The 25,667-nt window shown below is 46.3% G+C and overlaps 1 protein-coding gene across 2 annotated transcripts in view; it reads right to left on the minus strand.

The window, feature by feature from the left end:
* Nucleotides 1-25,667, minus strand: part of WNT9A (Wnt family member 9A) — a 236,632-nt gene that overhangs the window by 93,051 nt on the left and 117,914 nt on the right. For both annotated transcript variants that reach the window (XM_075588024.1, XM_075588025.1), the window contains one exon: nt 14,751-15,010. In XM_075588024.1, coding sequence (XP_075444139.1) covers nt 14,751-15,010 — 260 coding nt within the window. The remainder of the gene's footprint in view (nt 1-14,750; nt 15,011-25,667) is intronic.

The raw sequence follows: 25,667 nt of genomic DNA on the forward strand, positions 1-25,667 counted from the left end.
GGGGCGCCTAGTCACCCTAATAATACAGCATAAACCGGGGCGCATAGTCACCCTAATAATACAGCATAAACTGGGACGTACAGTCACCCTAATAATACAGCATAAACCGGGGCGCATAGTCACCCTAATAATACAGCATAAACCGGGGCGCATAGTCACCCTAATAATACAGCATAAACTGGGACGTACAGTCACCCTAATAATACAGCATAAACCGGGGCGTACGGTCACCCTAATAATACAGCATAAACCGGGGCGCATTGTCACCCTAATAATACAGCATAAACCGGGGCGCATAGTCACCCTAATAATACAGCATAAACCGGGCCGCACGGTCACCCTAATAATACAGCATAAACCGGGGCGCACGGTCACCCTAATAATACAGCATACACCGGGGCGCACGGTCACCCTATTAACACAGCATAAACCGGGGCGCACGGTCACCCTAATAATACAGCATAAACCGGGGCATACAGTCACCCTAATAATACAGCATAAACCGGGGCGCACGGTCACCCTAATAATACAGAATACACCGGAGCGCACGGTCACCCTAATAATACAGAATACACCGGAGCGCATAATCACCCTAATAATACAGCATAAACCGGGGCGCACGGTCACCCTAATACAGCATAAACCAGGGCATACGGTCACCCTAATAATACAGCATAAACCGGGGCGCACGGTCACCCTAATACAGCATAAACCGGGGCGCACGGTCACCCTAATAATACAGCATAAACCGGGGCACACGGTCACCATAATAATACAGCATAAACCAGGGCGCACGGTCACCCTAATACAGCATAAACCGGGGTGCATAGTCACCCTAATAATACAGCATAAACCAGGGCGCACGGTCACCCTAATAATACAGCATAAACCGGTGCGCATGGTCACCCTAATAATACAGCATAAACCGGGGCGCACGGTCACCCTAATAATACAGCATAAACCGGGGAGCATGGTCACCCTAATAATACAGCATAAACCGGGGCGTACGGTCACCCTAATAATACAGCATAAACTGGGGCGCACGGTCACCCTAATAATACAACATAAACCGGGGCGCATAGTCACCCTAATAATACAGCATAAACTGGGGCGCACGGTCACCCTAATAATACAACATAAACCGGGGCGCATAGTCACCCTAATAATACAACATAAACCGGGGCGTACGGTCACCCTAATAATACAGCAGAAACCGGGGCGTACGGTCACCCTAATAATACAGCATAAACCGGGGCGCACAGTCACCATAATAATAAAGCATAAACCGGGGCGCATAGTCACCCTAATAATACAGCATAAACCGGGGCGTACGGTCACCCTAATAATACAGCATAAACTGGGACGTACAGTCACCCTAATAATACAGCATAAACCGGGGCGTACAGTCACCCTAATAATACAGCATAAACCGGGGCGTACGGTCACCCTAATAATACAGCATAAACCGGGGCGCACGGTCACCCTAATAATACAGAATACACCGGAGCGCACGGTCACCCTAATAATACAGCATAAACCGGGGAGCATAGTCACCCTAATAATACAGCATAAACCGGGGCGCATAGTCACCCTAATAATACAGCATAAACTGGGACGTACAGTCACCCTAATAATACAACATAAACCGGGGCGCCTAGTCACCCTAATAATACAGCATAAACCGGGGCGCATAGTCACCCTAATAATACAGCATAAACTGGGACGTACAGTCACCCTAATAATACAGCATAAACCGGGGCGCATAGTCACCCTAATAATACAGCATAAACCGGGGCGCATAGTCACCCTAATAATACAGCATAAACTGGGACGTACAGTCACCCTAATAATACAGCATAAACCGGGGCGTACGGTCACCCTAATAATACAGCATAAACCGGGGCGCATTGTCACCCTAATAATACAGCATAAACCGGGGCGCATAGTCACCCTAATAATACAGCATAAACCGGGGCGCACGGTCACCCTAATAATACAGCATACACCGGGGCGCACGGTCACCCTATTAACACAGCATAAACCGGGGCGCACGGTCACCCTAATAATACAGCATAAACCGGGGCATACAGTCACCCTAATAATACAACATAAACCGGGGCGCACGGTCACCCTAATAATACAGAATACACCGGAGCGCACGGTCACCCTAATAATACAGAATACACCGGAGCGCATAGTCACCCTAATAATACAGCATAAACCGGGGCGCACGGTCACCCTAATACAGCATAAACCAGGGCATACGGTCACCCTAATAATACAGCATAAACCGGGGTGCACGGTCACCCTAATACAGCATAAACCGGGGCGCACGGTCACCCTAATAATACAGCATAAACCGGGGCACACGGTCACCATAATAATACAGCATAAACCGGGGCGCACGGTCACCCTAATACAGCATAAACCGGGGTGCATAGTCACCCTAATAATACAGCATAAACCAGGGCGCACGGTCACCCTAATAATACAGCATAAACCGGGGCGCATGGTCACCCTAATAATACAGCATAAACCGGGGCGCACGGTCACCCTAATAATACAGCATAAACCGGGGAGCATGGTCACCCTAATAATACAGCATAAACCGGGGAGCATGGTCACCCTAATAATACAGCATAAACTGGAGCGTACGTTCACCCTAATAATACAGCATAAACCGGGGCGCACGGTCACCCTAATAATACAGCATAAACCGGGGCGTACGGTCACCCTAATAATACAGCATAAACCGGGGCGCACGTTCACCCTAATAAAACAGCATAAACCAGGACGCACGGTCACCCTAATAATACAGCATAAACTGGGGCACACGATCACCCTAATAATACAGCATAAACCGGGACGCACGATCACCCTAATAATACAGCATAAAACGGGGCGCATGGTCACCCTAAAAATACAGCATAAACCGGGGCGCACGGTCACCCCAATACAGCATAAACCGGGGCGCACGGTCACCCTAATAATACAGCATAAACCGGGGCGCACAGTCACCCTAATAATACAGCATAAACCGGGGCGCACGGTCACCCTAATAATACAGCATAAACCGGGACGCACGGTCACCCTAATAATACAGCATAAACCGGGGCGCACGGTCACCCTAATAACACAGCATAACCCGGGGCGCATGGTCACCCTAATAATACAGCATAAACCAGGGCACACGGTCACCCTAATAATACAGCATAACCCGGGACGCACGGTCACCCTAATAACACAGAATAACCCGGGGCGCACGGTCACCCTAATACAGCATAAACCTGGGCGCACGGTCACCCTAATAATACAGCATAAACCGGGGCGCACGGTCACCCTAATAATACAGCATAAACCGGGGCGCACGGTCACCCTAATAATACAGCATAAACCGGGACACACGGTCACCCTAATAATACAGCATAAACCGGGGCGCACGGTCACCCTAATAATACAGCATAAACGGTGACGCTATTAGACAAATACCATTGTAATATTTGTAAGTGATGCAATTTGTTTTATTATTCAATTGTTAATGTGTCATGGATTAGACTTCCTAAAATCTGGTTACCCTAGCACTCCCCTTCACCCAGCTTAACCCCTACCCTGCTGCTGCTGCTGCTGCTGCTGCTGCTGCATGCCCCTTTGCAGCACAGAGAGGGTTAGGGTGAGTGCCAGCAGTATTGTGTTCCTGTTTATTTTCGCAAGGCATTGCTATGACCATATTTTGAAGCACTTGCTTCAGACTGGTGAATGCAGTGATACTGGATACACGCAGTGTCTGAAAAAGCAAACAGCTGGGTGTATACATGTGCGTGTGTCCAACGTGCTCTGTGAGCGTGTGGAGCTCAGTGCTCATTTGGCAATTTCTTTATTTGGGTGTAAATTCAAATCAATTTTAGCGGGTTTAGCGGGTCAGCTACATGTCATTTGTAACATGCTCGTTAGATGTGCATTAAGATTAGAGGTGTATTAAGGTGCCGAGATCAAATCTGACCATCTTTACAAGAGGATCCAGTGGTATAAGTGTGACGGTACCAGTACTATTATGGTACTACAACCTTTTTTTTATTAAGATTCAGATATCTGGGGATAAAACAAAATGGCTGGCATCCCACTCTGGGAAATTAGGGTTTGGATTGAATGCATGTTATTTAAGTTGTTACCATGTTTTTTAGAGGACCTTGCATTATTTTACCTTTCTAAAAAAATATTTTCCGGAGGGATTTCCCCTTGAAATGTGACGTCCTAGGTTGCTAGCCTAATCCATAATACTTCATTTAACAAAAAATACAACTGTTGATGTCACAGTTTAATGCTGACTACAGTGATTTCTGCTTTCCTGTCTTATGTCTGTACCATTTTTTATTTTAGAGTAGGATGAACCCTAAATTTCATATCAACATCCATATCAAATTATCATTCTGCTGCCTAGAAAAACGTGTATTGCATGATTTCCCAGGAGACATGACAAAACAGAAAGTGCTAAATACGTTCCAGACTCTCTTTCTGCTGTGCTTTTCTCAAAAATTGTTTTAAATATATTGCATTAGGTGGGAGAGGGAGTTTGAGGGAGGGAGAGGGATAGAGGGAGAGAGAGAGAAAGGAAGGAAGAGAGGGAGGAGGGCGAGGGAGGGGGAGAGAGTGAGGGACAGGGCGAGGGAGAGGGGGGGGAGGGAAGAGAGGAGGGGGGGAGGGAAGAGAGGAGGGGGGAGGGAAGAGAGGAGGGGGGGAGGGAAGAGAGGAGGGGGGAGGGAAGAGAGGAGGGGGGAGGGAAGAGAGGGGGGGGGAAGGAAGAGAGGGGGGGAAGGAAGAGAGGGGGGGAAGGAAGAGAGGGGGGGGAGGGAGGAGAGGGGGGGGAATAGAGGGGGGGGGAGGAGAGGGAAGAGAGGGGGGGGAGGGAAGAGAGGGGGGGAGGGAAGAGAGGGAGGGGAGGGAAGAGAGGGGAGGGGAGGGAAGAGAGGGGGGGGGAGGGAAGAGAGGGGAGGGGAGGGAAGAGAGGGGGGGTGGGAAGAGAGGGGGGGGGGAGGGAAGAGAGGGGGGAGGGAAGAGAGGAGGGGGGAGGGAAGAGAGGAGAGAGGGGGAGGGGAGGGAGGGGAGGGGGGAAGGAGGGGAGGGAGGGGGGAAGGAGGGGAGGGAGGGGGGAAGGAGGGGGGGGAGAAGGGAAGAAGGGGGGAGGAGGGAAGGGGAGAGAGAAAAACAGAGAGGGAGGCGGAGAGAGAGAGGTAGGTGGAGAGAGAGGGTAGAGAAAGAGGGATGTGGAGAGAGGGGGTAGAGAGAAAGAGAGGGGATGAGAGATAGAGGGGATAGAGAGAGGGGGAAGAAAGGAAGAGGGAGAGAGAGAAAGTGGTGAGAGAGGGGGAAAGAGAGAGGGGGCGAGAGTAAGAGGGAAAGAGAGAGGGGGCAAGAGTAAGGGGGAAAGAGGGAGAGGGGGGAAAGAGAGTAAGGGGAAAAGAGAGGGTGGGGGGAGAGAGAAACAGAGAGGGATTGGGAGAGAGAGGGGGGGAGAGAGAGGGGGGAGAGAAACAGAGAGGGATGGGGAGAGGGAGAGAGAGGAAATATGTTAATTGAGAATTGTACAGTAAGTAGAAACGTAAGCAAACAGTGCTGGTGTGTTGTAGAAATAATCTTTATTTCGCTGATGTCCTTGCAAAGTGGGACTGGTCCTTTAAAAGAGAAATATGTTTCCCAGAAGCCAACGCTCCAGTTGGTTTCACTGCTGTCCCTTCGGATCCAGGCCAATTGTACCAAGTTCCTCTGACATTTGGCTTGTGGCAGAGTTAAAGCCGTCTCCATAGTGCACTACTTGATTGCACAAGATATTCAGTAACAAGATAATAAGCCCTATATCAATGCGTGCATTCTAACCTCAGGTGTCTCAGAGCCTGCCACCCACAGCTATCCTGTTTCAGTCGTTTTCACATCACTACCCCGTCTTTTAAAGGGTACGTGGAGGGTAGCAATGCACAGCACAGGGTTTGCAATGGCTGATTCTGCTTTATAGAAATTACTTTATTAGTCTATTAGTATTACCTTTATTAGTGTGTGTGTGTGTGTGTGTGTGTGTGTGTGTGTGTGTGTGTGTGTGTGTGTGTGTGTGTGTGTGTGTGTGTGTGTGTGTGTGTGTGTGTGTGTGTGTGTGTGTGTGTGTGTGTGTGTGTGTTTTTTAATCGCGAGCCACCTACTGGGGGCTACGTATCAAACCCTGGTAGATAAGGGGTGCAGTTAACACAAGGGGTTTATTTGTTCAATTGTGGCAGTACCGATCAGGCACTAACTATCATGTCACTGGGCAATAAGCGTTTCCGTGTGATAGTGCCCCGATCGGCACTATTACAGCTTAATGAATAATCCCAATAGAACTAATGGCAGCGACATATACAGTAATAAGAGAACATTGATAACTCGGGGGGGGGGCCTTGCACATAAGGTCACGGTGTCGTCTACAAAATCTGACATCTTATTACTGGGGTGGGGAAAAAAAACATTGACAGTTAACCCCTTCATCGTCCGGAGAAGCTGCAAAAAAAGGAAACTAATAAATGACCCCCCAAAAAATTACAAAAAAATATATACTTTTTGTCTGATTTTTTGGGTATAAATGGTATGAAATGCCTTATTGTGTCGTGCTGGACCTATCCCCGCCATTAGTTTATTCAGGCACTACAGGGGACTGCACCTTTAATTAATACTCCATCCGTCAGCCACGGTATCACATTTCTTCTTTAAATAGGATACATTTTACCACAATTTAAGGGTCGCTCCAGTTCACACGTGGCATTTTTAACCCATTTCCTGCCATGTGCTGCCGCCCCCTGGCAACGAACGGGTTAGTAGGGGGTTAATAATACCTCACGTGACGCGGAGGGTTTCTACAATAAAGCGCCTAGTTACTAGAGAGGGCCATGTCTCTGAAATCCTGGGGGATCTTTCGGTCACTGTCAAAATAGGGGGAAGAAAATAGATGTGGAGACGTAAAATCTGGAATAGTAATGCGTGTGGCTAATATTATTCTAAGGACATTCCTCAAATTACTGAGTCCCATGAATGGGGAACACAGAGGGAGAGTAACGCGCGGCCCACCTTGCAGCATTATTACATCTGCTGAACAGGCCAACGCAGGTAACAATGCACTTAGTTATATTCAAGTTATATCAGCGCTGATCTAATAGTATTTAATAGTATAATGGGCACAGTATCCCCATCATACAATACATAGTGTGCATCGTGTTAGGAAGCAGAAATGTCCTCATTTTAAAGGGAAAGCCGGCGTGGTCCATACTATATCCTCACCTGCCAGGCCTGGGGTTGCACTGGGACTGGGGCTGGGGCTGCACTGAGGCTGAGGCTGCACTGGGGCTGAGGCTGCACTGGGGCTGGGGCTGCACTGAGGCTGAGGCTGCACTGGGGCTGGGGCTGAGGCTGCACGGGGACTGGGGCTGCACTGAGGCTGAGGCTGCACTGGGGCTGCACTGGGGTTGGGGCTGCACTGAGGCTGGGGCTGCACTGAGGCTGAGGCTGCACTGAGGCTGGGGCTGCACTGGGGCTGGGGCTGGGGCTGAGGCTGCGCTGGGGCTGCACTGAGGCTGAGACTGCACTGGGGCTGAGGCTGCACTGAGGCTGAGGCTGCACTGAGGCTGAGGCTGGGGCTGCGCTGAGGCTGGGGCTGCACTGAGGCTGAGGCTGCACTGGGTCTGGGGCTGCACTGAGGCTGAGGCTGCACTGGGGCTGGGGCTGGGGCTGCACTGAGGCTGAGGCTGCACTGCAGCGATGGGACGTGCTTGCATTATTTAACAGACACAAATTCTAGTTGTTATACGATTATAATAGGATGATATTTAAAGGGACGCTTACATTTGCTTATAATCTATGCAGCATTTGATCCCCTTTAATGAAAACTAATTACCTTAAGCTGCCGATCGATCCGTTCTCCTGTGACCGATCTGCTCTTGGGGGCTAAACAAATGGCTGCTGCTGAATCAATCCTTCTGTCAGTGAAATGCAACAGCTACAATATATCCTTCCATTACTAAGGATATACTTAAAAGCTGTGTTTAAAGCAGCATGCATTGGCTAAGGGTTGCTCATGTAATGTGAGCATGAGATAAAAGGTGGCATTGTGTGCTCATTTGCATGTCATTTCCCAGAATCCCTTGCTGCAGTGGAAGTGCTGTGTGCTGGGTGATAATGGTGAAAGACAGGGTTGCAGACCTGTCTAAGACATGCAGATGAATATACAGGAATATTTACAGTATATATATATAATATGATAATGTTTGGGGTTTGGGGTTTCTCAGAGCTTGTTGGGTATCTGTGTGTTTATTAACGTTCCTGTTTGTGATCATTTGTTGCAAATGCTAGTGCACTGCTGGGGAGAGGGCAAGGCTTAACAAGGTGCGTACCCGAGCTGGCTAAAAAGACCAAAGGAAAAGATGCTTAGTACGGTAAAACTCATTAAAAATTGTAGCAAGTATAATCTAATACTACAGAACTGAATTATATTTGAAAAAAAAAAAACACACACGTGAATGTTTTGCTCCTTTAAGCTGCAATAGTGCCGATCATGGCGATTGTCCCACGATCACACTTAGAACAGCACTATCGCAGCTTAATGAATTGGGCCCTAAGGTGTGAGCGCCTACATTAGCGCCTAAAAAAAGCTGCACACCTTGCATATTCCTATTGAAATCAGGAACAGTACCGCTACCTTTTTACGCCACTTCGACTTTCACCCAAACAGACGTCGCAATGTTAGGTGAAGCAGATGCCAACGGCTTCCTGGTCTCGGATAGTCTCCTACAAGGCTGGCTGCCAAAAAGCCCTAGAAATGACCGGGAGGCGAGGGACGTGGTGCAGAACATCGCAGGAAGCTGCACCTCTTTGATATACTTGTTTAGGTGGCTGCTGTGTGCTTTATCGGTGGATGCAAATGGATGCGTCTGAGCCAGCAAAGCAATGTACCAGATTACAATCAGTGTCGTCAGGAAACCGGCTGAAATCAGACGCCCCGTCCAGTTTCGCAGGGATTCGCGAGCACGCTGCCCTGGTAATAACTGTATGCAATGGATTCAACTGCAGTCTTTGTCGGAGCGGACACATCGCCAATGTGACCACCGGGATCCAGAACTCATTCACCCCTTGACTGCTGGCGGGGGGGGGCATGACCCGGTTGACAACAAAGGGATTTATGTAAATATTACGTGAAGATGACAGTGTATGCTGCACTGTGAAAATAGAACCAGAACCAACTCCCAATCTGTGCTCAAGAGAACGCCCCATATACGTAATCTTTCTCTATATATATATATATATGACAACAATGACTCAAATTCTTCTAGTGACCGCAGTAGGAGTAGTATAAAAACAAGCACAGTCCATATGAATGCGGTCTCCGTGTGTATGTAACTGAAAATGCTTAATCCCGTAAGCCTGGGTGGAAGGGGGGTATGCGCGAAGCCCCGTGCAAACAAGACCTAACGCGTCCCCGTCGCCCTGTGGCTAGAGTCTTAGATAATCAAGGTTACCGCAACAACTGGCAAAGTATAAGCACCATAAAGTTGATGACTGAAGAAGAACTCACGGTACCGCTGGACAGTCTCCCGTTTCGCTTGCTCCCAGGCAAAGATCCGGTAAAGTACAAGGACTTCCAATTGAAGAAACACTGCCGGTGCGCTGCTCATTCACAAAACGAGGTGCTGGGACATATTGATCAAAATTTTTGGGTCAGTACTGTATGTCCCAGCACCTCTTTTTGTGAATGAGCAGTCCACCGGCAGTGTTTCTTCAATTGGAAGTCCTTCTACTTCATGCTGCGCTGTGCACCGCAGAACCACAGAGGACCAATCAATCACTGCTCCAAACCGCTTATATTCTGTCACTGTAAAATGGGTCACATGTCACTTGAACATTTGTCAAAGCTTCAAATGCATGGAGTGGATTGGGATTTTTGCTGTATTTAAAGATGTAGTCCCACTTAGAAATACATTTAACTCATAATACTGATGTTTAAAACAGTCTTTCCCCATTCAAGACACCCTTTTTTTTTTTTTACTAAAATGGGAAATAGGGGGTTACCTGGAGATGAACCGTATAGATCCCCTAGACCCCAAGATAGTTACTAGTAAAGGTACCGGAGTTACTTCCTGGATTTTAACTCCTCCCACGCGTCCCACTATCCAATAAGAAGCCGAAACAGATGAGGTTGTGGGTTCCTATTGGTTCACGCCACGGGGGAGATCCCCCATTTGGCTTCCCCTGGAGGGGAGTGCAACACGTCACTTTTACCTGTAAATATGTTGGCAACTAGAGGGGTCCCCATAGTTGAAAATAGCATGGTTCAGCTCTAGGACTTCCGGATTCCCATCCTGGTATAAAAAAAAAAGGGGGAGGAACTGCTTCTTTAAGAGCTTAAAATGATGCGCTTGGCACCTTGTGTGTGAAATACTGCAGATCTTCCTCGAAGTTTTGAAAGTGTTCAAATGATCCTAAGTTTCGGTTTACAATCAGACATACACAATGTATATCTTTAATTGTAAGCACAGAAGGGTGGGTAGCAGTGTTGGTCCTTTCTTCTTTGCAGCTATATTTAATTGTGCCAACTGCAGAGCTACTTGAAAGTAACCTCCAATATACAACAGTGAACAAAGCAGCCTGTTAGGACCAATATGTCAGGCCAGAATCTGCACTCATGTTAAGCTTCCATTTTGTCTGGTCATAACTAGTTAAGATTCTGTAGTCAGCCTTTTGCTGAAATATAATTCCTAAATGCACACAGTTTCTCTGCTAAATTGCATTTCCTTTCTTCCTGGTCAGGATATTAATAGATACTTTTGTGATGTCAATTTCCTGATGTTTTAGTTAGAATATAATGTATATTATATTATATAATAGAATAAAAACCTCCAATATACAACAGTGAACAAAGCAGCCCTAACGCACATCCAATGTGACTCAATTATTTAGTTCATTACTCATATGTTTTTGCTTCTCATAAGTATGGGTCATTTAGTTCAAATCTGTTGGCCAACACATATCAAGGCTGCAACCCACGTCAAGATCGGCCCTTTCAGCAGGTTCGAAAGATTGAACTAAATGACCCATACTTATGAGAAGAAAAACATACAGTAGAGAATTGAATTAAATCAGTTGTCCCATTTGGATGTGTATCGGGGCTTCTTTGTTTACTGTTGGTTTACAAATCACCATATCTGGAATGTTCTCTGACAAATGAAACCCTGTCATTAGTGGACTGCTGGAATTTGCAGCCGCTTGGCAAAGTGACCACAATACTGGGAAGCTCCCGGCACCTGGAAGGACCTTCCGACGGGACGGTTCCTACGCCTGTTTTCCCTTGTCATTTGCACATACCGTGGGCAATCAGAAACTCTCAGATGGTCACCATGTGCAAAAAAACGACTCCAGGGGTTGTAATGTCACCATGGCCGAGATGCGTATAATAGTCTAGTTTTGCAGAGTACTGTGTAAAGCTGATATTGCAGATACAATAAGGCCCTGATCCAACAGCTTGCACTCTAATCCAAAACAGATGTTAGAAATAAACAATGCATTTGCATTCAGAAAAAGTACAACACATTTGCACATGCGTAATGTATTGATTATCGCCCCAAAACCTAGCCTGACTCCCTGAGAAGAGGATTTACAAAAAAAAAAACAATTAAAGTCTAAATGCATTTTGAAGGTGATCGTTAATTTCAATGGAAAAGACCCATTTATTCTGTGAGAACTGTTCATCGACATGTATTGGGTCATGTCACCTGCTGTACGTAAGTAACACTCATTCAGTTGCTAAGCATACAGCCAGACGGTCTATGCTCTATGTCCAAGGTTGCCTTGGTAAGACTTTGCCTGGGTTGTTACTGAAAGACCTCCCTTGGTTACCCTTTCTCCTGTACCCCTGTGGAACTTTTCCTAATACACAAGATTTCTGGGCTAATATGCGGCACAGTCCTTATACAGAATATCAAAGTCTGTAGGGTCGAATCAATTGCTCTTATTCTACTCAATGCTACTCTATAACGCTGCCTAGCAATGAGCGCAATTACCTTTGTCTACTGTCAAGGGTACGTTAAATTGTTCTGCAAACAAATAGGTTCAAAGCTACTTTTATATGGTTAGTATCATATACACAACTCCGCAACAGTGCTGTACAGTGTAGAGCAGGGGTGGGGAAACTCCAATCTGCAAGATCTACCAACAGGTCACGTTTTCCGGATATCCCTGCTTCAGCACAGATGGTGCAGTGCAAGACTGAGCCAGCTGTGCTGAAGCAGGGATATCCTGAAAACCTGACCTGTTGGTAGCTCCTGGGGACTGGCGCTGGCCCGCCCCTGGTGTAGGGAAATGAATGAATCTCCCAGCATTACGTTTCGCCTCCAGGTGTCACAGTGAGCTTATGATTCTATGCTTGTAAAGCCAGCTCTGCTTCTGGGCCGGCCACATACTGTGCAGAGAGATAGACGCCTTTATACAGGCGCGTCGCTGTGAGTTACTACAATGCAGGCATCTATATTTAACCCGTTTCTTGCCAAAGAGTCTTGCAAGGCACTGTTCTGTGTTGTGGCCCCTTGACTTCTGAGAGGTTACAGGACGATGTCTTATTGAAGGTAAAATCCCCCCTTTAAAATGAACATTCTGATGTGTATACTGTATACTGTACTCACAGAGCCACAAAGCTCCGTCCCAGAGCTATGCAACTTTACACTACAGGGTAATTAATCCTCAATGCCAGTTCTGCTACAGTATGTTGATTTATCTGATAACCTACATACAACTTCCTAATAATGATAACAGCCAGAGAGAAATATCCCCCGCTCTGCTTCGAACCCCCTGAGTTAAAGAGCAATGTGACTTATCTTTGAATATCAGTTGGCAAATATGATATCATTTCCACCCCTACTTGCATTTTTCTTGTTTCAACAAACAGCTGTTATGATTTTGTAGTAAAAAAAAATTAAAAAAAAGTTGAAGAATTTAAAATAGAAAAAAAAATAACAACCAATTCCTTAAAAAAAAAAAAAAAAGAGAGAAATGTAGCCAGAAGAAAGTTGACGGGAGGGATATTATTTAATATTCTCTTAAACCAACTCTAAAGGCTTTTGATAGAAACGAAATGAAATATTTAGCTTTTTTATCCACCGCCTAATCTGAAGCTTACACAACGTTCCCATAAGCCTGAAATGGAATAATAACATGCGCAAAACGTCGTGCATTTCTCTGTTTTAGAAGCAGTATACTTCTAGGCGGAAATGTATCTACGCGTTTCAGGTGAGTATTGGTCAATTATGAATCAAACCGTTTCAGTAATACTTACAAACCAATTTAAAGCAAAAAGGCGAGACAGAAATACTGTATAAGGGGGGAGGTCGGTGTTTTTTTTGGAAAGCCTAAGTCAGAATCCATTCCAAAACTAGGTAGGATATTTAATATGCTCGTGTTTGACAGAGTTACCGATCACCATATACCTGACTGGAGATATGCCATCACTTTAAGGGTGCAGGAACATGAGAAGTCTTCATAGATCTCAGGATAGCGCACACAGCCTCGCAGGACTCAAGTCCGAAGACAGAACCGGGGAGGTTATGAAAGCTCTGTACGCTATAATTCTATTGATGAAGACATCTCATGGTTGTCATCTAAAAAGTATCCCTACCTACTCCCTGCACTAAATCTGTTTTAACATTCAGAGTGGCCTTTAGACGCCCATGGTACGGCACGGGCCATAGCCACACTAGGGGCCCTATTGATGTAGCAGGTACATCATGGCAAAAATACTCGTTTTCCAGCAGGCGCCAGTGGCGCGGTCAGCCCAGCGGAAACACATGTGGAGCACTGTCCCCTTTCATTTACAAGAGGGGGCGGGGGCAGTCATTTCAATACAGGATTTAAGCTCTGTGCTGTGACTCTAATCCATTTTGTTTATGCACTCCAGAAATACCTGGTAGTGTAAACTTTTTTTGGGGGGGAGCGATAGAATAAGATGGATGTTTTTTGTTTTATAGAAAGTGCCCGCGAGTTCTCGGCCTACATTTCCAAACCATACAAGAAAAAGGACGGCGTTGTATATTTTTTATACCGTACTTTATATTACCGTGCCCTTGTCCAAAACGTTTGACACCCATGACTCCTTGCGGCCGGACAGGACACCAGTGCTGGTATCAGCAATTCTACTTGTGATTATATTTAGCAGTAGAGTTAGGTGAGGGATTGCCTGATGCACATATTATAAACATAGCAGGGTCTCTGTAATCAAATCTATGAAAACATATTTTTGACTTTTGATGGAATTGCTAAAGGACCAGATACTAATTTATTGAGGGGGGCAAACAGTATTAAAACTGCCTGCTTGACACAGGACAAATCCCCACTGGAGGTCTGTTTTATCAACCCCAGACTGGCTTGTATCTACTTCCCATAGCCTAATACTTCCACTTTGGTGCACTTAACCGACGGTGTTTAGAACATCTGCCTTAGTGCATTTCGACTAACTCACCCAGATATAGCGCACGTATCCCACTCACTGTACCTTCTACTTCAGAGAACAAGAAATATAAAAATGCATTGGCATTTCCAATAGGAACATACAGTGTACCTTTATATGACAAGAATGCAGCAGTTAGTCTCAGGTTGAAGTCGGTACTTGGATCTAATGCGCATTATGCCGGCCTCGTAACAAACACCTATCCCGTCTTCACAAGTCAATACATTACAATGCAGAGTCTCGCACGTACCTCTTTTAAGTAAACTGGCTCGGTAGCGCCCTTCTAGAGTGCAGTTCCATCGTTCGAAGTGAAACTGGTACTCGCATTCTTGGGCACTCATGCTAATGGCCTCCATGAGGGTCTCAGCCACCCCTGGGTCCCGCCTGCACATCCTGCGTTGCTTGCGCTCAAGCTTCAGCCGGTCACAAATTTTGTAATGGGCTTTGACTGCAGCTTCCTCCGTTTCTGAGGTCAGAGGGAGGATGGTCAATGGTTCGTTCCCTGTCAGCCTGAAGGGTCAAGAGATAGAGATGATGTTCACTAATGCAGGAGAAAGGCCCACAAATAGATACTGAATACAAATCAGGAGCGATGTCAAAGCTGCAATACTGACATCCAACTTTTTTTATTCATTTCTTTTTTTTTCTTCTTATTTGTATATGGAAAGCGTGTGACAATGTATAATTCTACATTCTTACCTAATCTGGCAATCGTTTGGTGCTCCTGTTATAAATCTGTCAAAATCCTGATTGTGTGCCTAACATAATGGCTGTTTCGGTCAGTGTAACTCAGCAGCTACTATGTATTGTATTCTATTGTATGTCTTTATTTATATAGCGCCATTAATGTACATAGCGCTTCACAGTAGTAATACATGTGGTAATCAAATAAATAACAGATAATATAAATAACAGATCATGGGAATAAGTGCTTTAGACATTAAAGTAACATTAAGGAAGAGGAGTCCCTGCCTGAGGAGCTTACAATCTAATTGGTAGATAGGGAGAACGTACAGAGACAGTAGGAGGGAGTTCTGGTAAGTGCGTCTGCAGGGGCCAAGCTTTATTTATCATGTGTTCAGAATATCCACAGTGCTATTCATATGCTTCTTTAAGCAAGTGTGGTGTGTCTTAAGTTGGGTCTTAAAGGTGGATAGAGAGGGTGCTAGTCGGGTACTGAGGGGAAGGGCATTCCAGAGGTGCGGGGCAGTCAGTGAGAAAGGTTTAAGGCGGGAGAGGGCTTTAGATACAAAGGGGGTAGAAATGTATCCTTATATTACTAAGGTAACAGAATCTATTGTTACAGTTTGCAGCTCAAACTGCTGGGAACATTTGCAACAAATTATCCCAGGCAGAAAAGTGTTGCATAGATCTTGCCCTGCTGGGGACGTGGGTTATAACATGCTATAGAAATGAAAGGACGTTTTAAAACTCATTCAAAATGGCATGAAAAACAAAAAAAGGCATTATTATCTACGGCTGCGTCCATAGAGATGGGAGCAGTGCTGAACCGCGCTGACGCTGAGGCTCGCCTGCTGAAGCCTGTGCGATTTCATGCACATGCAGGCGAGCCAGCAGGCGCGATCGGGAGGCGGGGGTAGGCGGGGCAGTGACGTCGCTGGGCCAATCGCCCACGACGCACCGACGTCAACGCGCTGATTGGATGTTTTCAGCCGACAGCGCGCTGAAAAACAGCTTGGCTGTCGGCTGAAAAATCCAACTCCTCAGCACGCCTGCGGACGCTTGCGTGAGCCCCCTCTAAAGACATCCTCATTGAGGATGCCGGGGCTCAGCGCGGAGCATCCGCACGGCTCAGCGCGGCTTCCCCTGCTATGGACGTGGCCTAATACTACAGAGCTGATTTATTAAAATAAAACAGAAGATGTCACGTTTTGCTGCTTTAAGTCAGGGCAGGATTTTTTTTACATATAGGCCCATATTTACTAATCTGTACGTGTTGTTATTGTTAATAGAGATAATTGCATGGTCACCGATCACAAAGAGGCTGAGTGGGTCTGACAAAGAGGCTGAGTGGGTCTCACAAAGTGGCTGAGTGGGTCTCGCAAAGTGACTGAGTGGGTCTCGCAAAGTGGCTGAGCGGGTCTCGCAAAGTGGCTGAGCGGGTCTCACAAAGTGGCTGAGCGGGTCTCACAAAGTGGCTGAGCGGGTCTCACAAAGTGGCTGAGCGGGTCTCACAAAGTGGCTGAGCGGGTCTCACAAAGTGGCTGAGCGGGTCTCACAAAGTAGCTGAGCGGGTCCCACAAAGTGGCTGAGCGGGTCTCACAAAGTTGCTGAGCAGGTCTCACAAAGTGGCTGAGCGGGTCCCACAAAGTAGGTCTCACAAAGTGGCTGAGCGGGTCCCACAAAGTGGCTGAGCGGGTCTCGCAAAGTGGCTAAGCGGGTCTCGCAAAGTGGCTGAGCGGGTCTCGCAAAGTGGCTGAGCGGGTCTCGCAAAGTGGCTGAGCGGGTCTCGCAAAGTGGCTGAGCGGGTCTCGCAAAGTGGCTGAGCGGGTCTCGCAAAGTGGCTGAGCGGGTCTCGCAAAGTGGCTGAGCGGGTCTCGCAAAGTGGCTGAGCGGGTCTCGCAAAGTGGCTGAGCGGGTCTCACAAAGTGGCTGAGCGGGTCCCACAAAGTGGCTGAGCGGGTCCCACAAAGTGGCTGTCTGGCCTGGCAGAGCTGTAACATATGGATCAATCATTAAGATGAAGGCCCCTCTAGCAGATGGGCTTTAAAAGACAGACGTGGGGTTGCCGCCTTGATCCACATCAGCTGGACAGTATAGTGCAGCACTGCTCCTTATCTTAGGAAGTGCTAAATAACTTTAAACCCACACTGCATACAGGTTCAATGTATACAGCACACTTCTACTTAGCTGGCACCCCAAACAATAGCACATTTCTCACGTTGCCATGTTCTAAACCATTTTTGGGTACGTAGCTGCATGGGAGTCACTGTATTAGAGCATGTGAACCACTACTTGTGAAACAGCAAACCATTAACATACAAACTTACGTGGAGGCTATCATTATGTCATCTACATCCAATTATGAATGCGGCATTTTGTATCTCAGGTAACAATGAAGGTGAAAGCTGAAATCATGGCGTGCAATGACTGGGGAAAGAATGCATGTTTCCTTCTGTCACGAATTTTAGAATCAAAGTATTCAATCTTATCAGCTGTTAGCGGGGTATTAGGTGTACAGTGGGATTATCTCCAAAAATGCACTGGATTTGCTCAAGTATGATAATGTAACAAAGGGCTGATGGTGCAGATGAAGCCTTTGAGAAGATGCCCTGCTTTCATATAAATCCAAAGGCTGTCAAAGATACAAGATGAGCTCAAAACCAAGAGAGGAAATGACTGGCACAAAATACCCGCCTGTGAATCAATTCTATCAAAGTATCTCATTTGAAGCTGCAGTCGTAGTCCACAAAAAATGTAACCCTTTAGATCAGACAATGCTGGCGTATTGTAGACTTAAATAACTCCTTAAACTGTCACCATTTCCTTTTGGATCTACATGCTGTATGCACAAATGAGTAAGACCCGAAGTATCAATATTCAGTCATGTGGCTGTGTCTCACATGAGGGGAATATATTTTGTAACTACAGGTTCCTCTTTGGCCCCCAATTTAAGTAGGATTTCTGTTTGCTAGAACAGGAACAACAATATTTCAAAAGTACAAGAGTTATTAAAATGAAAAAGATGGGGCAGGTGCGGGGGGGAGGAGGTGGTGTTAGACTGGGTGAGAAGGGGATAAGGAAACTCGGGAAACCCTTTTAAAGCAAGCTGTTACTATATGTGAATAAGAACAACTTGACATTTTTTAACGTTTTCATTTTTTATTATAATTATAAAATATGTTTGTCTCTTCTGGTGTGTATTGGTTCAGATGGAATGTACACATCTATCCCAGAGTCTTTGACATTTTTGATTATGTATGTATTTGATCTATTGCCGCTATTGTTTCTTACGCCCTCTTTATGTTGTACCTCATAAACACCCTCCAAAATCTCTACAAAAGGTTAAAAAAAAATGTGTTTTTTTAAAGACAGTGTAGACGTACAAACTTAAAAGTTGAATTAGTCTGCGCCACCACAACATCACACTATCAATTGTAAAAATCAATATTAGTATATAAAATATTTGTAGAACTATATTTAATAGAGGAAAAGTTAAGAAATGACACCCTAACCAGGCTAGCTCAATCAATACGTGTATATCTAAAAAGAAATACAAAAGAACCCATTCCTGATCCTTAATTGATCTATTTCTGTGCCCTTTATCCCGCGGGACCAGAGTGCACCCGGGTATTTATTTCTGTGTCACGTAATAAAAATGCAGGACCTGGTGTGACCCAGAATTCCCAGGGATTAGAGTCTGAAAACACACTCAGAATGTGAATGAGTCGAGTTGGCAGTACTGGGGTTAACCTTACACACTATAGTGCCGATTAGGGCTCCATTGCTGGAAACTCCTATTAAGTAACCTTTGGCCTGCTGTTGACCTAACCGATTCCCGCAGTATTGTTATTACACCGATTCCCGCAGTATTGTTATCACATGGATTCCCGCAGTATTGTTATCACGTCGATTCCCGCAGTATTGTTATCACATGGATTCCTGCAGTATTGTTATCACATGGATTCCCGCAGTATTGTTATCACGTCGATTCCCGCAGTATTGTTATCACATCGATTCCCGCAGTATTGTTATTACACCGATTCCCGCAGTATTGTTATTACACCGATTCCCGTAGTATTGTTATCACACCAGTTCCCGCAGTATTGTTATCACACAGGTTCCCACAGTATTGTTATCACACCGGTTCCCACAGTATTGTTATCACGCCGATTCACGCAGTATTGTTATCACATGGATTCCCGCAGTATTGTTATCACACCGGTTCCCGCAGTATTGTTATCACGCTGATTCCCGCAGTATTGTTATCAAGCTGATTCCTGCAGTATTGTTATCACACCGGTTCCCGCAGTATTGTTATTACACCGATTCCCACAGTATTGTTATCACGCCGATTCACGCAGTATTGTTATCACATGGATTCCCGCAGTATTGTTATCACATGGATTCCCGCAGTATTGTTATCACACCGGTTCCCGCAGTATTGTTATCACACCGGTTCCCGCAGTATTGTTATCACACCGGTTCCCGCAGTATTGTTATTACACCGATTCCCACAGTATTGTTATCACGCCGATTCACGCAGTATTGTTATCACATGCATTCCCGCAGTATTGTTATCACACCGGTTCCCGCAGTATTGTAATCACACCGGTTCCCGCAGTATTGTTATCACACCGGTTCCCGCAGTATGGTTATCACATCGATTCCCGCAGTATTGTTATCACACCGATTCCCGCAGTATTGTTATCACACTTATTCCCGTAGTATTGTTATCACACCGATTCCCGTAGTATTGTTATCACACCGATTCCTGCAGTATTGTTATCACACCGATTCCCGTAGTATTGTTATCCCACCGATTCCTATCACGCCGATTCCCGCAGTATTGTTATCAAGCTGATTCCCGCAGTATTGTTATCAAGCTGATTCCCGCAGTATTGTTATCACACCGGTTCCCGCAGTATTGTTATCACGCTGATTCCCGCAGTATTGTTATCAAGCTGATTCCTGCAGTATTGTTATCACACCGGTTCCCGCAGTATTGTTATTACACCGATTCCCACAGTATTGTTATCACGCCGATTCCCGCAGTATTGTTATCACATGGATTCCCGCAGTATTGTTATTACACCGATTCCCACAGTATTGTTATCACGCCGATTCCCGCAGTATTGTTATCACATGGATTCCCGCAGTATTGTTATCACATGGATTCCCACAGTATTGTTATCACACCGGTTCCCGCAGTATTGTTATCACGCTGATTCCCGCAGTATTGTTATCAAGCTGATTCCTGCAGTATTGTTATCACACCGGTTCCCGCAGTATTGTTATTACACCGATTCCCACAGTATTGTTATCACGCCGATTCACGCAGTATTGTTATCACATGGATTCCTGCAGTATTGTTATCACATGGATTCCCGCAGTATTGTTATCACACCGGTTCCCGCAGTATTGTTATTACACCGATTCCCACAGTATTGTTATCACACCGGTTCCCGCAGTATTGTTATCAAGCTGATTCACGCAGTATTGTTATCACATGGATTCCCGCAGTATTGTTATCACACCGGTTCCCGCAGTATTGTTATTACACCGATTCCCACAGTATTGTTATCACATCGATTCCTGCAGTATTGTTCTTACACCAATTCCCGTAGTATTGAAATCACACTGATTCCCGTAGTATTGTTATCACACCGATTCCCGCAGTATTGTTATCACGCCGATTCCCGCAGTATTGTTATCCCACCGATTTCCGCAGTATTGTTATCACACCGATTCCTGCAGTATTGTTATCACACCGATTCCCGTAGTATTGTTATCACATCGATTCCCGTAGTATTGTTATCCCACCGATTCCCGTAGTATTGAAATCACACTGATTCCCACAGTATTGTTATCACACCGATTCCCGCAGTATTGTTATCACGCCGATTCCCGCAGTATTGTTATCCCACCGATTCCCGTAGTATTGAAATCACACTGATTCCCACAGTATTGTTATCACGCCGATTCCCGCAGTATTGTTATCACGCCGATTCCCGCAGTATTGTTATCACGCCGATTCCCGTAGTATTGAAATTACACCGATTCCCGCAGTATTGTTATCACACCGATTCCCGCAGTATTGTTATCACGCCGATTCCCGTAGTATTGAAATCACACTGATTCCCGCAGTATTGTTATCAAGCTGATTCCTGCAGTATTGTTATCACACCGATTCCCGCAGTATTATTATCACGCCGATTCCCGCAGTATTGTTATCACACCGATTCCCGCAGTATTGAAATCACACTGATTCAGCAGTACTGTTACCAGATCGATTCCCGCAGTATTGTTATCACATGGATTCCCGCACTATTGTTATCAAACCGATTCCCGCAGTATTGTTATCACGCCGATTCCCGTAGTATTATTATCACGCCGATTCCCGCAGTATTGTTATCACGCCGATTCCCGCAGTATTGTTATCACGCCGATTCCCGCAGTATTATTATCACGCCGATTCCCGTAGTATTGAAATCACACTGATTCCCGCAGTATTGTTATCACGCCGATTCCCGTAGTATTGAAATCACACTGATTCCCGCAGTATTGTTATCACGCCGATTCCCGCAGTATTATTATCACGCCGATTCCCGTAGTATTGAAATTACACCGATTCCCGCAGTATTGTTATCACACCGATTCCCGCAGTATTGTTATCACACCGATTCCCGCAGTATTATTATCACGACGATTCCCGTAGTATTGAAATTACACCGATTCCCGCAGTATTGTTATCCCACCGATTCCCGCAGTATTGTTATTACACCGATTCCCGCAGTATTGTTATCACGCCGATTCCCGCAGTATTATTATCACGCCGATTCCCGCAGTATTGTTATTACACCGATTCCCGCAGTATTGTTATCACGCCGATTCCCGCAGTATTGTTATCACACCGATTCCCGTAGTATTGAAATCACACCGATTCCCGCAGTATTATTATCACGCCGATTCCCGCAGTATTGTTATCACGCCGATTCCCGCAGTATTGTTATCACGCCGATTCCCGCAGTATTATTATCACGCCGATTCCCGTAGTATTGAAATCACACCGATTCCCGCAGTATTGTTATCACACCGATTCCCGCAGTATTGAAATCACACTGATTCAGCAGTACTGTTACCACATCGATTCCCGCAGTATTGTTATCACATGGATTCCCGCACTATTGTTATCAAACCGATTCCCGCAGTATTGTTATCAAACCGATTCCCGCAGTATTGTTATCACATGGATTCCCGCAGTATTGTTATCACGCCGATTCCCGCAGTATTGTTATCACGCCGATTCCTGCAGTATTGTTGTCACATCGATTCCCGCAGTATTATTATCAAGCTGATTCCCGCAGTATTATTATCATGCCGATTACCCCAGTATTGTAATAACACGTTTCAGTTTGTGATGCCAGGGTTGTGCATTTAAAACATTCACATTGTAAAGTCCTGAATACTTGATATGACTTATTCAAATATCAGCGCTAAAATAAGGTGACATACAGTCACCATAACACATACACATACGTGTTATTGCGCGGCACGTCCAAGCTGGCGCAATATTTACTGTGACATTTTTTTTATACCTTCCCATTCAAATAAATAATTATGTCTGCATCATTTCCTTAATGTATATGTCTGCACCACTGAGTTTAGAGGTGCAATAACCTGTAACACACACACACACCACTTTTTGTGTGTATGCACACTGGTTTACATGGAAGAATCTGTGGCAGCAATTCCAATGTGGCAATGATCAGAGCACATTTTTAGAAAATCGCAATGTCTCCACTTTACCAGTCCCAGGAAAGATATGTGTTCACTATCCCCCACTATAACTTTATTTCATATAATGTTTTTCTCCCGATGGGACACAAAGCACTTGACAATTACAGTATAGCATGAGCTGTGCAGCACACAGGAATGTTACCGACAGTCCCCCAGAGCTTACAATCTATCATGTCGGTGCCTCAGGCACAGGGAGATAAAGTGACTTGCCTGAGGTCACAAGGAGCCGACACTGGGAATTGGTACAGGTTCCCCTGGCTCAGTTGTGATCAGACTCTGTGTCTTTTCTCACTGAGCCGCTCCTCTTCCCTAACAGAACAACACGAGCATTTGACTGTAAAGTAAAGGAAATCTGCTAATAAATGCTGCTTAGAACTGCTCCTTTAAAGCGTCAATCACGGCTGCTTGTTCTTTACCCCCCCCTGCTATTCATGATGGGTTCCCAAAATACTTGCCAGTGAGATACCGGCATTACCGTCCCCTCCAGGGGAAACCAAATGGGCGATTTAAATCTCCTGTGTCATGCGTGTCAACAGGAAGTCCTTTCTATAAGTCCGCGTTACGCAGGAGTTTTAAAGACCAGGAAAGTGCCAGCGCTACCTTTATCTGGGGGTCCCTGGAGCTGAAAATAGTGTGGTTCAGCTCTGGGGACCCCCTCGTTCCCATGCTAAACAAATGTAACACATATCCACCCCCCCCCCCCCATCGCAGATATGGACCCTGTGGGGAAATCTACATATGTTTCCAGGTGTGGTGCAATACCTGATAGGCTCACAGGAGGCCTGAACCTCCGCCACTGGGAGCCTGGGGTGTATCCTGGAACGTACTGCTTACAGCGCCTCCACCTGTGCAGGGATTCTAGTGTGTAGAATAACCCCTTACACAGGAACCACATACAGTAAGTACTTACACCAGGGTATGGATAAAACAGTTTACTATATGCACTAAAACATAACACATTACAATACATCAACATAACAATAGCAACACAGCAGTGTCACCCTTAACCTGGCCTCACTGGGCCGCAACCCAACCACCATCCACCCAAGTGTCTCAAAAGTCCCACAACCCCACCCAAGTGTGGAACTGCGCTGCCCACTAATATGAGGTGTGTAGTTGGTGCACTTGGTGACTTAATGGTACCTGCCGGGTGTGTCCACACCCAGGCGCACAGATGCTGTATTTGGCTGATGGATCTGAAAGCGTGATCCACGATGCTTCCGCTCTTGATGCGTGGGGTGGCGTCCCGCCAGACAATCCCACCAGGAAGATAGTCTCTATCTTGAGTGATGTCTGCGTCCAGACACAATTGTCAGGGGCTCGCAGCACTGCAGCAGTGTCCCTGAACTTAACAAATAACTAAAGGGGCAAAGCACCTACCTAGGGCCTGTCCATGTCGCAACTACAATCTGGGTTATGTCTCGGGGCCTGTCTGGGGCCTAGGGGGGGTAACCTGGCCTAGTATGCAGGGGCTACTGCTCCCTACACACACCCTACCCCAACCTGCTCCCAGCTCTGACTGGCTCTTCCTGTCTGCACACACCAATGTATCCAATTCCCTGCTGCAGAGAATCTGTAAGTCTTAGTGGCTGGAATGCAGCATGTGATCTAGTTGAAAGTGCAGTCCCCAGAGGCTGCTGGGAATTGTAGTCCACTCAGGACCTCTTTTGCATTGGGGCCGCGTGCTCTATGTGTAATGGCCGCCGCAAGCTCTATCTGCGCCTATGTGAACCTGTAATGGCCGCCGCTCTCTCTGGCACTCATGCGCAAAGCCCTTACTTGGCTGCCTGCCTTCTGCGCATGCGTGTGCAACTTAAAATGGTGGCCCCCGCTAACCGGATGCGCCGCGGAGCCTCCCGAACATCGGAGCACTCTCTGCTCTGGCCCCCACCTTTGCGGACAGCCGGCGGGTCCGTCGCTGACTCCGGCGGCACCCGCGACCGCGCTCAAGGCAAGGAGGGGGGGTCTCTGGGAGCCCAAGGGGACCGGGGCTACACAAAAAAAAACCAAGGGGGGGGGGGTAAGATGCGGAAGATTGCTGCTTTAAAATGAAGAAGAACTGGCAGTCAGATACCGGAACAGCGGACAAGAATGTGAAGAATAACAGCCTTCCCCTTTTCACTCGTGGGACAAAATAACATATCACATGCTGGGAATGATATACAAATACCCAGCAGGAATGTGAAAGTGATATTCTATCTATAGCACTGGCATAATATTCAGTATAAAACTAAGTGCAGCAAATGGACAGGGGAACAGCACTAACTGCATATCTTGCATTTGGTATTCATCACTCTGAGGTTAGATGGCTGAATGTTTAATCCCTTCCAATACTGGAGGGGGACACGGATGCTGTTAGTAGTATGGTGGTGAGGTACACTGGGCGTTGCTCCTAGCTGCTCTTGACCCTGGACTCAGGCCACAGGGCCGGCTGGGATATTTGCCATGCCTCCATTCTTACCTTCTCTGGCGGCATCTCCTCCCGACATCTTCCCGTGCATTGTCCCATCATTATGGCTGTGCAACGTCAAATGGCGTCACGTTGCCATGACAACGGGACGCCGCATGGTGCCAGGGCGTCCCGTTGTCATGGCAATGTGCCGCCATTTAAAATCCTGCAGCCATAATGATGGGACAATGCAGGGGAGATGCCGGGAGGAGACGAGATGCCAGGAGGAGAAGGTAA

Source organism: Ascaphus truei, chromosome 2 (assembly GCF_040206685.1).
Source record: "Ascaphus truei isolate aAscTru1 chromosome 2, aAscTru1.hap1, whole genome shotgun sequence".
In the NCBI taxonomy this organism is placed as follows: Eukaryota; Metazoa; Chordata; class Amphibia; order Anura; family Ascaphidae; genus Ascaphus; species Ascaphus truei.